Source organism: Monopterus albus, unplaced genomic scaffold (assembly GCF_001952655.1).
Source record: "Monopterus albus unplaced genomic scaffold, M_albus_1.0 scaffold131.1, whole genome shotgun sequence".
Classification (NCBI taxonomy): Eukaryota; Metazoa; Chordata; class Actinopteri; order Synbranchiformes; family Synbranchidae; genus Monopterus; species Monopterus albus.
In genome coordinates this window covers 334939-350790 of record NW_018128011.1, presented here as the reverse complement: position 1 = coordinate 350790, position 15852 = coordinate 334939, and the positions used below count along the sequence as shown (strand labels likewise).

Below are 15852 nucleotides of genomic sequence, written 5' to 3'. Positions count from 1 at the left end.
GCCAAGCACTAAGATGGCTGCCAGGATTCCACAGAGCGACAGCACGAGAGAGGAAGAGAGGCAGAAATGGAATGAATGTGAGACGAACTGAGGGGAAAAAGTTGTGAAGATGGACTCTCACTCCTGCAGAAATTCGAGAAAAAAGGAACTCTTTCCTTGTGTGTTTTTCCTCTTCATTTTGACTCGGAGTGATGGGGTGATTTTCTTTGTATCTTTTTGTTTTCTTGGTTTTGGCAACAGACAGAGAGGGTGAATAGTGCAGCAGTTTGCTGGCACATAGCACACTACTGCTACCCAAAATTAGGATGCTGATTTGGGCTCAGAAGATGTTGAGATTGAGGGGCCTAGTAGTGGCTACAAGGAGGCCACATTCTGGATAGAGGGACTTGGCCCAGGACAGCCCTAAAGCTTCAGCACTGTGTGGTAATTGGTCTTAATGGTATATATGATACAACCATAAAATAAAGCTGCATTACACATCTGAAGAAAAGTGTCAGCCAGCAGGCCAAACAGAACTAGCTGCCTGCCTGTCCTGGCAGATGTTAAGATAAACTTACACAGGAGATGCAGTCCAAACAATGCCTAGAACTAAAAAAATGTACATTTACAGCTAGAAAAGCTCAGGGTTTTTCTTTTTGATCTCTAAAGTTTCACCAGACCTGTGATGTCCAAGAGATTTTAAGTAAAATAATAATAAATGTGTGTCTCAGAGCTCCAGAAAGAAGAGTATAGAAAGAGAGAAGAGTAGTTTTGTTGAGATAAACACACACTCATTCAAGAGGCAACACAAATCTAGAACCCAAATTTTATAAATACAACTCAACTTAATAGTCAGTAGTGGGGAAGCTGAGCTTTCTTAGGAACAGTTTACATAACCTACATTTTCAGTCTGGTGTGTGTGTGTGTGTGTGTGTGTGTGTGTGTGTGTGTGTGTGTGTGTGTGTGTGTGTGTGTGTGTGTGTGTGTGAGTGACATGACTCCTGTTGTGTGGACTGAAACCTGTTTACCGAGTCACATTGTATGTAAACAACATCAATCATAGAATTTTTTAGTGGTGACTTGTGGTCAGGTTTAGGCTGAGGTTAGGGGTCATGCTTAGGGTAAATCTGCAGGAAATGAATGCAAGTTAATGTAATGTCACCATGAGGAATGAAAGCAAATGTGTGTGTCTACGTGAGTGAGGAAAGTGGCCTTTTTTTAAAAACACACAGTCAAAAGGCATCACAAAGAATGTCTAGGGCCTAAAAATGTACATGGTAGAATTACCCAGCAGTGGAGAAGCCGAGGTTTCTTGGGACCTCTAACAAGTTACTCAACCTACACTTTTTACACCTCAATTAAAATAGTCTTTGTACATTTGAGTACATTTGGGTGGGAGAAATGGAGAGAAGAGGTTTAAAAGCAACAAACAAGCATTAAAGACACCTCAAACTGAGTTCTCCTTTGACACGGTTACTAATAAAGCGGAAAAGTCAATTTCCCACTATGGCATACTTTAAGGTTATCAACATTTTTATTTGCAGTTTTATGACTTTCAACTGAGGTTCTGCCTGAGCAGAAATATGTGCCCATCTTTAATCTCAGCCCCATGTCTGTCTGTCCACAGTGGAAAGATTGACTGAAGGCTCTGGTTCCCATCCAGCCTCTGAAGAGCTCCCTCTGATGCTAACCTACCCCCTCACCTTGGGTAGTGTCCAGACATCTGTCAACCTCACTAACCCCCTCTTTCTCCTTTCTTCTGTCTTGCAGAACAATCAGGACAATCAGACAACTCAAACCAGCAAGGAGACGCAGACGTCAAGCCCCCGCCAAATGGTAAGCTTACATGTGTGTTCCCTTTGCACATATACATGTAAAAAAATGTTTCGCATGCCTGAGTCTATATGCAATCACATTTAGTACATGCCCACTACCTCCACACACAGGCCTCTCTGTTTGCAAGTGTGTCCCAACAGAGTTGGGTCGAAGTTTATTATGGTAAGGAAAGCTGATGGTAGTGTAGCGTGGGGCTTGTGGCGGTCCACTCATAAATCACACTGACGTTATTAGAAGATGGGAACCACATGGCCACTGCCGAGCTGAGCACTGACCTCATGCGCTGTCCCCGCTGTGGTTAACCCTGGACAGGGATGGAGTGAAGAGAAGAGGGATGGAGAACAGAAGGAAAATGGGGGGGGTGGGAGATGAGAAGAAAATGAGAGGTGAGTGGGTGAAGAGAACAGAGAGGAGAGAGATGATGGACAGATGGAGAGAAGGATGACATGAAGGAAGGAGAGAAGGGAGCAGAACTGGAGGAAGATTATGCATTTTAAACTCACTCAACCCTGGAGCCTAGGGATGGTCTCTATATAGGCTGCATGCCACAGGATATTAAGGATATTGACATTATAGAGCAGAACATCTTACACGCTTTACAAGACTTCAGAACCAGCACATGCATGCTGAGCGCCTACATCTTTATGAATGTCAGTAACCAGTTTTGGTTATTTAGACTCTCTCAGTAGGCTTTTGGCAAACTTTAGCCACCTAGTTCATGTATGTAGGTTGTGTTTTTAAATAGAACCAGAATCAGGTTTAGGTTCAGGCACATTTGAAGAATTAGCAGTTGGTTTTAGAGTTAAAGTTGCAGCAGAAACCAGCTGTTTATGGCTGTTAGTTGCATTGGGTTTTCTGGGTTTAGAGCTTTTTCCCTGAAAACTCTGCCTTCTGCCACTGGACATGGCGCTGATGAGAGCTGTGAGAGTGAATGACAACTTGAAGTTCTAGGTTATAACAAAGTAAAAGAAGGTAAAACACTCTGTAAAGCTGAGAGGAACTACAGAAGTCAGCAGATGATTCTGAACGGTTCCTCACTACAAGCAACTTTTCCTTTCACATACAAGTAATAATGATCCTTCGTTAAATGTAAAAAATATTGACTACAGCTGCTTTACAGGTTAGGACAAGGTTAGATTTAGGCCTGTGCTCCATATTTAGGGTGGATGGTTAGTGTATAGTACAGTAAGTGATCCTGCTTTATTTCAACAAGACGTGAGCTTTCAGATGAACTTAGAGGTTTTACACAAATCCTCCAAGTTAGTCCGATTTACATTGTGAGCTAAAGCAAAGGAAACATTCAGCCATTTTCCATTGTTTCCATCATCAGTTTACAGACCAGTTTTCAGGTTCAATACATCTGACATGCACTCACCTCAAAAACCAAAGTGCTTCAGCTAATCTGGATAAACTATTTGCTTTTTTACAACCTGTCTGAATGTCAGACACCTCATGACATTCTTGCCTGTAAGTTTCTTATGGCTGCAGTTCTAGTCAAAGGTTTTGTGTTCTTAGATCTCAGCAGTGTCTTTGGTGAGTACAGTCATCATTATTGATATAGTCAATGGCCAAAGATGTGGAATTCACACCCAAGATGTAACAAACCAGAATTTTTCTTTAGGGTTTAGGTTACAGTATCAGTGGACTCAGAAGAACTTGTTGGTTGTGTGTGTTGGACTGTCAACAGTCGAAACAAAAACATATCCAAACCCAAGGCCTGTTGAATGTTCCAGAAAGCGCATTGTGTCAAGCTTTCCATTTTTCAGCACCCTCAGCGTGTGTGTGCATACACTGATGATTGTGCATATCTTTGTCTGTTTATAGTTTTATTCATGTATCCTGCAGCCCTTCTCTCACACACATTTCTTCTGTCTCGCTCTTTTACCCAGGCCACTTGAGTTTCCAGGACTGCTTTGTGACTTCAGGGGTGTGGAACGTAGCCGAGCTGGTCCGCGTGTCGCAGAGTAAGTCGCCACTCTAACTCCCCCTGTCAAATTCTCCATACAGTACATCGTTCCTAGTACACCTCATATTAGTCACCTTCAGATTGACTTTTATGGATAAATTGCTGCTTTAAGGATAAGTTTGGTGCTATATGCATTTCCGACTCTCAGTGACAATCAGTGCTGTGTGTGTATATTCAAAGCCTGATGTCCTCTGTGCTGGAGCTCTGTTGTTATCCAAAAACACATCAGTGAGCCCAGTGAGCAATGGCTGGCATTCTCCTCTTCTACCTTGAACACACATAGACACACTGTAGTTTATTTTGACTCCATTCCACATTCATCCTCCAGCTGCCCCAGATACTTCCTAGCACACCATACGTGTTTTAATCTGTCCCTTATAATACTCTGTTGAGTCCAGTTTTCACTAATAATCGCTTAAAAGTAAATTAGTTCATCCACTGAGAGGTGCACTAACGCATTATTGATTTTGGACCCTTGGTGGGGCTTCTTCACAATAAGAAAGTAATAGACAAGAATTAGCCTCCAGCCATGATTTGTGAGGCTGCAGATAAGCACAGCGCCACTTTGAGCTGAGTACTAACTTCAACAGACTAATATGCTTGGGGTGACAATGCTAACATGCTGATTGTAAGCGGTAGGGATGGGAAGATTTTTCTCTATACAATTCGATGCACAATAAAGTGTGTACGATTCGTAAGCGGTAGGGATGGGAAGATTTTTCCCTATACGATTCGATACACAATAAAGTGTGTACGATTTGATTTAGTCATGATACAATTAAAAATTCTATAACAACTGTATGACTAGCTGTGGAATACTTGTACTTTATTCCTCTTTTTCCCTGGTTAGATTTTGTAAAGAACAACCAGACATATTGACAAGTTCTGTTAGGCTAGCTACAAAAAATATAAAGCTGCTGGTTCATGGAGACCACATCATATATTGCTAGACAAAATGGCACGTATTGTGACATTTTTGTATTTCAGTATATTGAATTTGGATATATTGTCCCATCCCAATTAGGCAGGTATAATATTTACCATTTTAATGCAGCTTGTAGCCTAAAATTTGCTAAACACAGAGCACGGCTGAGGATAGTGGGACAGTCATTAGTTTGCCAGCTATTTGGTATGGGGTATTATAAACCGACTATATTTGGAAAAGTGGAAATGCTAACATTATGGTGGCATTAGATGAAAAGTCAGGGCATCACCTAAGTCATTAGGATATGTCAGCTGTGAACAATGAATGTAAAAAATGTCATGCAATTCATCTGGTTGTTGTTTAGGTCTGGACCACAATGGTAACAGACAGAATAACATGGCTGTCCCGAAATCGGAAATAATAGTTAACACCAGTCTTGTCCTTGTAGAAATTAAAGATGGAATTATTTTCACAATGCTGTTCCAGCTTTTTATATTATTATATGTACTGTGTGTCTGTGTGTGTTTGTCCATGTGCCTCAGCCCCAGTGGCTACTGCGACCGGCCCCAACTTCTCCCTGGCTGACCTGGACAGCCCTGGCTACTATAACATCAACCAGGTGACCCTGGGACGGCGCTCCATCACCTCTACTCCCTCCACCAGGTACACACATAGACACACAAAACACCCATGCTCAAAATGTAGCTATTCTGTACTAATATTCTTCATTTCTTAATTCTCTAACATCTAAAGTCTTTCTGCTTAGCTTGCTGTGCTTTTTGATTGTGCACTTTCTTTCCCTTTTTCCTACCCTTCTTCCTTCTCCACCATTAATCCTCCTCATTCTCTCTCATTTTTCCCACTGATCTGTCCGTCACACTGTCTGTGTTTTGTCTTTTGTCTGTTTCTTTCCCCCCTCACTCCCTCTGTCATCTTTTCTCACTCATCTCATGCTGCAGGACTGAAATGGAGCTTTATGCAAGTCTCCCACGGAGGTAGTTACACTCATTACAGAATATCTACCTTGATACTAATATAACACAGGTCCCTGCATCACACTTGCACAAAAGCCTCAAACACATGCTGTCACACAGATATGCACATGCATATTTAAACATTCTGGATCACTCTACATTCACAGCCCCATTTTATTTTATTGGTTACAGATGTATGAGTCTATAAGAATCTGCAATCACGCAAGAATGCATTCCAACATATCGTGAGGCTGCTTTTGAGTATGAATACAGTATGCAGAATAAATTCTGGCCTCATGTTTGTCTCACTGCCTCGCAATTGTGCTGTTCTGTCCCCCTTGGCTACAACATAATACCAAAACTACACATTGAAGGGAAGCCTTGACATTTTGAGTTGTTACTGTTGATTTCATGCAGGAAAATGCCTAAACTCTGAGAGAAATAAGCACTCACATTTGTCCTTAAATGCTATGTGTGTGTGTTCTTTAGAGCCCTGAAAGCCTATTAGTAGTGCTAGTGCTAGTTAATTTTAGTGCGAAAGCTAGACTAACATGCAAGCAACAAACTCCTTTCTGTCTTTGTTCTCAGCTCCAACAAGCGCAAGTCCATTGACGACAGTGAGATGGAGAGCCCGGTGGATGATGTCTTCTACTCAGGCCGTTCCCCGGCGGCTGGCAGCAGCTCTCAGTCCAGCGGGTGGCCTAATGATGTGGATGCAGGGCTGCCACAACCTACCCATCAGATTCTGCACGCATTCTAGATGCCTCTTCAGGAGCTGGCCTGAGGTCCACATCAATTCAGTTACAAAAACTTAACAGATTTTTAAATGGACACTGCAACAGAAGTTTCTCAAGAGGCAAAGTTTTTTTTCTGGCTTTATAATGAAATTTAAAGCCCCTTCAATCCAAGGTATCAAATCAAATCAAATTTTATTTGTATAGCGCCAAATCACAACAAAAGTCATCTCAGGACACTTTACAAAGTAAGGTCTAGACCTTACTGTTATCAATATTATTACATAGGGAAAACCCAATAAATCCCCCTTGAGCAAGCACTTGGCGACAGTGGGGAGGAAAAACTCCCTTTAATGGAAGAAACCTCCGACAGACCCCGGCTCTTAGTGGGTAGTAGTCCTCTCTAACATTTAAAGGAATAGTTCAAGAGTTTAAGAAATGTATTTATTGGTTAGATTGATACCACTCTTATATCTGTACTGTAAATATGAAGCTAGCCATCAGCCAGTTGGCTTATCTTAGCACAAGAGTGAAAACAGGGGAAAACTACTCACCTGGCTCTGTTCAAAGATTTCAGTACCTACACCATAAATCTCCCTAGTTAGTACTACAGTGTTTTTCTCATAATAGTGAACTGTTCCTTTAAATCTTTGTGGCTAATATTGGCCAGTATGGAAAAAACACAGTTGGTTATTATTTAATAATAGTTTAAAAGTGAAAAACCCAGCATAACCAAATCACCCCTCAACTGTCCTCAGATTTTGATTCAAATATTGCTTAACCCTCATTGGCGCATAGTAGTAGTAGATTTTACGACTCCCACCCACTTCAAACTAGTGAGAAGAGGCGGAAAAAACACAAATCTAGGAAGTTCCCATGTGAAGCAACCAAAACTGTTCTACTTTGGCATAAAATTCATTTAGCACCCTATTGCCTGTAGTGAGAAACAGAAAAATATGGTTTCACATATTGTAATACAAACATTTACAGTGATAATTTTACACTGACTGACTTGAAATGGACCGGAGGCCACAGCTCAACTCCATTCTGCCATCTCCCCCTTCCACCACCAACACACCCCTTTTGCTTTTGTGCTGTGTCGACCCCTCTCTTCATTACAGAAACCCCCTTCATCATTCCCACTTTCTCACCTTCTTCCATTCACTTCTACTTCACTTTACACCCTTGTATCTAATAAGACCCCACCCTCACTAAGCAAACCAAGGTTCTCTGCGGATGAGGGGCATCAGAAAGCCGCAGCCAGGTTATAGCATCCTTTTTCACATGCAGCAGGGACTTAAAAGGCCAGTGTACCCAAAACACATAAAACATATTTGCTCAGTTTGCATGTTTTCACTGTGTAGATACGTTCTGCTTTATCTGTAGAGGGTTTGCAGAGGCACTTAAACTTGTGCCACCACACTAGTGAATGAGGAGGTGAACAAACGATTATTTGTGGTGAAACATGACATTTAAAAACTGTCTAGAAACAGTGCCACAGATTTGAGAGTAATTTTCAATGGGGAAGATTTTGTAATAACAAAAAAATCTGTGCTGGTGAGGTCTGTTATCCTGAGTGGCTAAGACATTGTTTCTTAAATTAAAGTTACTCTTCAGTTTTTCATTATACCTTTTTAACTAAATATGCTTATTAGCTGAAAGTGTGAAAAGGTGTAGTGCCCTGTCTATCTTATGTTTAATATCTGAGTTGTCAGAGTGAAGATTAATATATTTTGTTCAAATTGTTTTTGTGGCATTAATGTTAATGGAGTTTAACTCCAGGATTATGTTTATGTGAGAGTGTGATGTCTGACATTGTCAAAGCCACAGAGAACTAGCAAAGCTCTATAGAGTTTTCTTTGTATAAATATCTGCTTCAGTTTGTTCACTAGACTTAAACTGACATAGTGCCAACGCTAACTTAGTGGGATGTTTATATACTTTTCACTGTATTATATGTAAGGAATGGTTAGATATTTTTTCTATTTGTGATTATTTGCTTTCTTGTCAAGAATTAATTGAGAAGATTTACACCACTCATATGTCTGTACGATTAAAAAAACAACCTACAGCCAGCAACCAGTGAGCTTAGTGCTGGAAGCATAGAACATGTTTTTTTTTTTTATTTACACTTCACTTTATACAGATAAAAACAAGATTTGAAATGTTTATTACTGTTTTAGACATGTTGGTTGGCTGATTTTGTTACCTAGCAGCCAGGCAACAATGTATCTATTTCCAGTTATATTGCTAAGCTAAACTAGGCTAACCGACTACTGGCTCCAGCCGCATTTTGCACTGGTTTGTGTATGAATCAAATTAACAAGATGTAACATGTTAAATAGTTAGGTTTTAGATGTGCTGGTAGGCAGATTGTGTTACTTTTACAACAAGCTAGCATTTTTTGATCTTTGTGCTAAGCTAACATTAACCAACTTTTGGCTTCATATAACCTATTACCTATAGTCGTGAGAGTGGTATCAATCTTGTCACAAAACTGTCATAAGGAAAGCAAGTTGCATATTTGCCAAAATGTCAAACTAATTCTTTTCACATCATTACTTAGGTACCTTCAGAGTTTTGCCATCTGTTGTCTTCTTGAGCATTACAACAGAGCAGCACCATTTACCTCTTAAATCATAACCACTCACCCTTTGGCTTACAGCACTTTTAACCATTATGATGTGTATCACATCAAATGTATTTACTCTAGACTTCATGAATATGTCATGGGTGTAGTAGTATTTGACTTTGGTCTGTTCAATTGTCATGTGTTCTCCCATTTATAACAGTCACTCCCACTCACATGCTGCCATTTTACTACTGCCAGCAGTAATGATGTAACTATTTTATAGGCACTTGCTGCACTCTGTAACATTAAAATCCCCTGTTGCCCATTATTTAACCACCCCTCATTCTTTCCATCTCTTCTTCTGTCTTTTTCTCTCCTCCCCTCCTCCATTGTTAACTCTTCCCTTCTCCCCTGTTTGGCCTTTCAGTGCAGCACCATTTGGCCAGTGTGCAGGAGAGGAAGATTAAGCATGAGAGCGATGGAGTGCAGTTTCCTTACCATGGTTAGAACAACATTAAACATTATACTGTGTACATGTATACATGCTCTACTTCAGCTCACACCACCCTCAATCTGTGTGCATCTCTCTCTTTTCTTTTATTCAAGCCTATTTGCACTTCCTGTAAGCTCTCTGAGCTGGTCTTCTTTCTATTCTCTACTCTTCTCTTCTCTTCTCCTCTCTTTCCTCTTCTCCCCTCCCCTCCTCTCCTCTCCTCTCCTCTCCTCTCTTCTCTTCTCTTCTCTTCATCCCTATCTTGTGTCTTGTTCTCTGGCTATGCTGCTGCTGGGTGGAGTTGTGTTTCTACCAGATGTCTGCTGTTGTCTATTGTGGATTTACCAAAGCCTTTTGGTTGCCCAGTAGCCACATAGCATCCACCGCCTGTCTGCCTCAAAGATGTTGTAAATCTGTGAAAGAAATCAGACATCGAGGAGAATAAAGACATCCTTAGTGCATGAAAACATTTCTGTGTTACTCTTATACTGATGTACACTGCCTGAGTAACAATCCACTAAATATATGCATTATCTTATCCAAAAACCACATTGTCATGAGTTTCTGAGGCAGTGTGAATTTGTCAGCAACATTCAGCTAAGTGGTTTGGGTGTTTTTAATTTTGTTGTTGAGCCCTGAGAGAGAATGCAAGCGATGAAAGACACAGAAGGAGGGGAAAGTGGGATGAATGAGAGTTTGTTGAGTAGTAGCGTTAGCCACTTCATGCAGCTGGTTGTTTAGACAGAGCTGTTGAGTGGCGTCCCACCTGCCTTAGGCCTGACGCAATCGTCTCTGAAAGGAAAAACAACATGCGACCCAAACAAATACGATTAAAGGCACTCAGGTGTGTCATCAATGCACGAGGCACCTTCTGTCTCCGAGACATGCTTAGTCACTAACATGTACATTTACAAATGGCATGCAGACGCACACACACAAAACTAAATTTAAGCACACTCTTCTTCTGATTTACATACACACACAAATAAACACACTACCCAATCTGGAGAGGAGCAGCGTTCTGGTCCAGATGGCGCCTCCATGTGTCTACAGCAAAGGGAGCTGCTGGGTTACAGCAGACATCTGTTCTGGTGATGGTGGTGATGGTGTTGGGAGTGAGAGATGAGGAGGGGTGGAGGACAGGAGGAGGAGGAGGGAAGGGGAAGGCCTCCTCCTCTGCCTGCTCTGGAGGTGATTCTCTACCTGAATGAAAAGCTCCGAGGCATAGCAGGTGATCATGCAATTCATCATTAAGTCTGCTGTCTCCCGCTCTGCTCTGCTCCGTTCTCTCCTTCTGCCTGCTTGCTCCTGCTGCTCACTGGCGGGAAACCCTGTTATCAACTTTTCACTAAGGTGGGGAAGGTGTTCACAGAGAATTCCAGCTAATTATTTAGGCATGTCATGTATGTGTGGTTGTGGTCCTAAGTGTCCTTGTTTTGCCTGATGCACATTACCATAGTGTTTATGAGAGCTAATGATGTGTGAGGTAGTCAGTTAATGGGAGAGATAACTCTGTGAATGTACATTGTTTCCTGCCTACTTGAATGACAGGTATGCGAGTTCTTTTCTTTCCCTGTTGTGTGTGTATGTATGTGTGTGTGTGTGTGTGTGTTTGCACATGCTAGTGCACAAGTTCTGTGACAGTTAAGGGGTTTGTGTGGTCGCCAGCTTGTTAGCGTGGCAAGACTAGAGGGTCATAGGAGCAATTGGCTGCCAGTCTGCTCACACAGTGTGCCAGGAGCAGGACACAGAAATAATGTAGAACAAACAACTGTGTGTATGTGTGTGTGTGTGTGTGTGTGTGTGTATAGGCTCACACACACCCGCACACATACAGATTAAGTGAGAGATCAGAGTAACTTCTGTTAGCTTTATCAGACGAAGCTTTCATTGGGCATCTGGGCCTCATTTGCTGCTCCTCACTGAGAAGCCACATATAGTAGTACTAGATATTTCAGCAAGATACTGACTAATTAGGGAATATCACAGAGACTAAAAACAATATGTATAATTTAAGGCTGTTTATGCATAATAAGCTGGTTATAATTGGTTTTGGGATGTGGTGGCATGCAGTCATCCCTGTATATACCGCAGAGGAACTGGAGCCAAACAGGTTTTTATTGTGGGGATGCATTGAATCCACAACATGTTGGGTTTCTGTTTTTAACAGTATGAGCATGGAACCCAAATGGCAGTTTAAATTATATGTTTTATCCACTTTATCAGCACCCCATGTAAAATTGTGGAACAGCCATGAATAGAAAGCACTGTAGTTGTAATTGATTAGGAACTTAGGAGAAGCTAATTTTTTTACGAAGATTGAATAATCAAAATCAAAACAACAGTGCCCAGGATATCCTGGGCCTTTTGTCTCTTTGGGTCATGCTCCAGTGGGTTCTACATTTCCCATAATGCAACTTGATAGTATTTTTCATTAGGTCCTACCCTTTCTGCTTGTTATGTGTGACAGAATGTTCCACTTCCAAGTCCAAACACTGGAGCCTGTCACCCTCTACACAATTTTTTTTTTTTTGTGAGGCATCACTGAGTGTTAAAAAAAAGGACTAGATTCTTTTGACTCAAATACAGTAGTCAGTGTAGCCATTCTAGCTGGTGGAATAATAACCAAACTTTATTACATGTCATAGTAAATTTATTGATATATACTTTGTCGCAAGAAAATGTAATGACATTGTTTCCTGATTTTCTGCATAAATTGGTCATGAAATGTGATCTGATCACCACCAAAGTCACAAATATCAACAGACATGATATTTCTAAGCTGATAAAACACAACAGTCATGATCTTTCATGTCTTTTTTGAACACAGCGATTAAACATACAAAGTGATGGTGGAAAAAATAATGATAACGTGAAGCTTTTTATGCCACTAAACCGTGATGGTGGAAAAAATAATGATAACGTAACCTCACCTGGTGTCAGGTGTTAGCAAACCTGGAGTCCAATCAATCAAACGAAAATGGAGATGTGGTTTAGAACCACCTTGACTCAAACAGTGACAGTGTGCTATTCACAAGCAGCATCGGCTTATTTGAGCCATGCCTCACAAAAAAGAGATCTCAGAAGACCTACGATCAAAGAGCTGTTGATTTGTATGTAGCTGGAAGGGGTTACAGTCATGTCAAAGACTTTAGATATTGATCAGTTAGTCTATAAATGGAGATAATCTGCTATCGTGGCTAATCTACACAGAAGTGGAGAGAAGCCCCCAGCCAAGAACATTCCAAAGGCACAATGAAGAATTCTCAGTAAGGTAGAAAAAAGAACCCTAGAGAAACAGCTAAGGACTTAAAGGATTCATTGGAGTTGGTTAACATCTCTGTGAATTTCCAGGTTTATCAAGGTTTCCTATAGGATAATGTCAGGGTGGCTGTCAGCAAGCTGAAGCACACAACAAGCTGGGTGATGCAGCAGGACAATGATCCTAAAGATCGAAGTAAAGTAGTTCTCAGCTTTTACTGTTGGTTTCATCAGTGTAAAATGTGTCAGTGTATAGTGTTTACATTAACTGGGCGCTACCTAGCTAGCTATATTACAGAGCAGCAAAGCTGTGCACTTTTAGAAGTTTCATTAAAATTTGAGAATACTGTGTTTTGCCTAATCAACTGTAACTGTTTCTTTTTCTCTTTGCATGGAAAGTGGTAAAATGACAGCTGGCCCATGATTTTTGATTCAGATTTCTTGAAACAATGGGGAACTCAACACTGCGATATATTGAACAGAGGAGAATGAGCCAAATTTTGGACCTGGAATTGGTAATGTTACATCACTTCTGAACAAGCAGATTGGCATTTTTCAGTATCATGTATATTAAGTTTGGACTCCCATACTTGGGAGTTCAAATGTGGATGAGATGCAGCTCTCTGCTCATTATAGCTAGCTTGGTCCGCTAACAGGTATCGGCATAACCAAAATTGTTGGAGCAAATTTCTAAATTGGTAGATGGACCACATATTCTAAATATAAGTGGTTACTTTCTCACCTGGCAAAATAGCAAAACTTAATAAAGTGGCATAATACCAGTCCTAGGATGAAAATTATAACCACTTCAGCTCTGACTCAAAATCTTTGCTATCACAGATAACTGGTGCGCATTGCATTCAGGGATACTTGGCTGTCTTAAGTCCATGCAAGTCAGCTCCCAAAGTATCCTTGATAAAAAGGGCAGAGCCAGAAGATGTTTGTTTTTTTGTGTACTTGGCTGGATGCAGACTTTTAATTAGAACAGTGTTTGGGCTGTGACTAATGACGTTTAATGCGTCTGCAAGAACACGGGTACAGGGAAGGGCACACATTGAAAAACACTAATGATGGTCAAGGTAATCCTGATGACATCACTATAACATTATCTCGGTTATTTTTTCGAAACAGGAAGTCTCCACACAGAGCCGCAGAAGAGAACTGTTTTCACAGGCTCCTGATTTTCCTGTGTAAAATCAAGGGAGTGTCCCTTTTAAAATGTGCCATTTTGCTGATAATTCTATACTTTTACTGAAGTAAAAATTTGAGTGCAAGACTTTTGACATTGGCAGTACTACTCATACTTAAGTAAAAGATCCCAGCTTGTCCACCAATACTTGTGGTTCATCAAAACTGCATTTGCAATGCAGTACTGTACCGTCACTGTCCAAATTACTTATCTCTAAATTTGGTCATTTTGAATTGCTCGAGTAAACTTTGAGTTGGAAATTTTCCTGTAGTTCTTAAATATAGACAAATAAACCATTTAAACACCCACTGAATGGGCTGAAAAATGCATCATTACTAAGCTAAAAACAGGAAGATTTTTCTTAGCCAATGAAAATCTGAAGCTTTGTAATTTTTTTGTGTGTGTAGCCTTCATTATTTATTTTTTTCATAATTCTGTCAGTAAATAACATTGATCTCATCCTGCCTACAGTTCCGCTCCTCCCACCTACATGTGGAGTCACATGACGAGCCTAGCTGAACATAATTGCTGGCGCCCACCTTTTTCTATACTTGTCTGTGCCCACACGAGCACAGCTGCGTCCATGCTGCCTGTGAGCATTGTGGGTAAATAGTGATAAAACATTTCCCAGTGTAGCATTAAAAAAGCTTTTCAGAAATCTGCTCTGTTAGACTTTATATGTTCAGCTCATAAAATCTATTTCCACATCTCTTCGGGCCATGTTGAAATTACCCACGTCTTTATTTGAGTGTGTTTATTTTATATGTGTGAATATTGTGTCATTTAGTAGTTAATGGGGCTTTTGCTGGCCAGCGTTGTTTATCACCATATTCTTTCAACAAAATCTGAAGCAAACAAAAGACGAAGCTAATGAGGTCTGTGTGTATCTGTTGATGTACTTCTCTGTACTTCTGCTTCCTCATTATTCTTGGTTTTATGGATTGTTCTTTCCAGGGTTTTATTTCAGCATATATTCAACATTGCGGTTCCTGGCAGAGGTCAAATACATCATTTGGCGCTGTTCCTCAAACCCTAAAAGTCTAAATTGTGCCTTTGGATTACCATACATCAAAATAAATTCTCTCAGTGTCCACCACACAAGGCCTTGATCACAGAAGACAACCTCTTTTATCTGTAGCTCTCACACTTTTGGCCATGTTTCTGGTCCACTGGTGACCAGGGCCTATACTTAGTGTGCCCGTTTTTACCAAACTGTGAGATATTTCCTGCAGTCCTCTAGCCTTGGCTGACATTTATAGACAGAGGGGGACACTTTAATATGCTAGTCTGTGTGTGTCAGCCATGCCATCCACTGCTTCTCTACTGGTTAACTCCTTCTGTGTTTTTGCTATCCCATTCAGCCTTCACTGGCTGGTGCCCACTGCCCAGCCCGAGCAGCGTGTCCATGTCTTTCTGTCTGTGTGTGTGTAGACACTTCTTTATGAAATACTGTATATCTTAAGGCAGTAACATAAAATACCTGACAGTACTACACCAGAGGATTTATTGATGTGAGTTTTGCCAAGCTTTTCTGCAACTATATGTAGTTGCATAGCTCATGTTGGCTTTGACTTGAAAACCCTAGTCTGCCCCAGATATGAGGCCATCCAGGATCCCCTTCATTCTAGAAAGGCATCCCGACAAGTGCAGTAAGATGGTTGTTTGGTGTGTTTGTTGACTGTGTTCCCATAACTCTGAGATTATTGCGGTCTTGGGACTAGTCAGTTAGTTTGGATTTTAAATAGGAGACATCTTTTGAACTGGTGTCAGTGGTTTTCCCTCTGAGTAAGAGCAGCGAGTGGGACATTGCTGTGTTGTTCATACATGCCTGTGGTGACCGTAGTTGGGCTGCCATTGCATTTCCCAGCTCTTCTCTCTCCTGACACTATGCCCCTATCCTCACAGTATCCCCCCCCCCCCCCC

General features: G+C 41.0%; 1 protein-coding gene across 1 annotated transcript in view; it reads left to right on the top strand.

Moving 5' to 3' along the window:
* The window catches only part of nfixb (nuclear factor I/Xb), a 122375-nt gene that overhangs the window by 92486 nt on the left and 14037 nt on the right, over positions 1 to 15852 (top strand). The window contains 5 exon segments of the mRNA XM_020613208.1: positions 1750 to 1815; positions 3705 to 3779; positions 5249 to 5369; positions 6269 to 6399; positions 9414 to 9488. Of these exon segments, the coding sequence (XP_020468864.1) occupies positions 1750 to 1815; positions 3705 to 3779; positions 5249 to 5369; positions 6269 to 6399; positions 9414 to 9488 (468 nt within the window).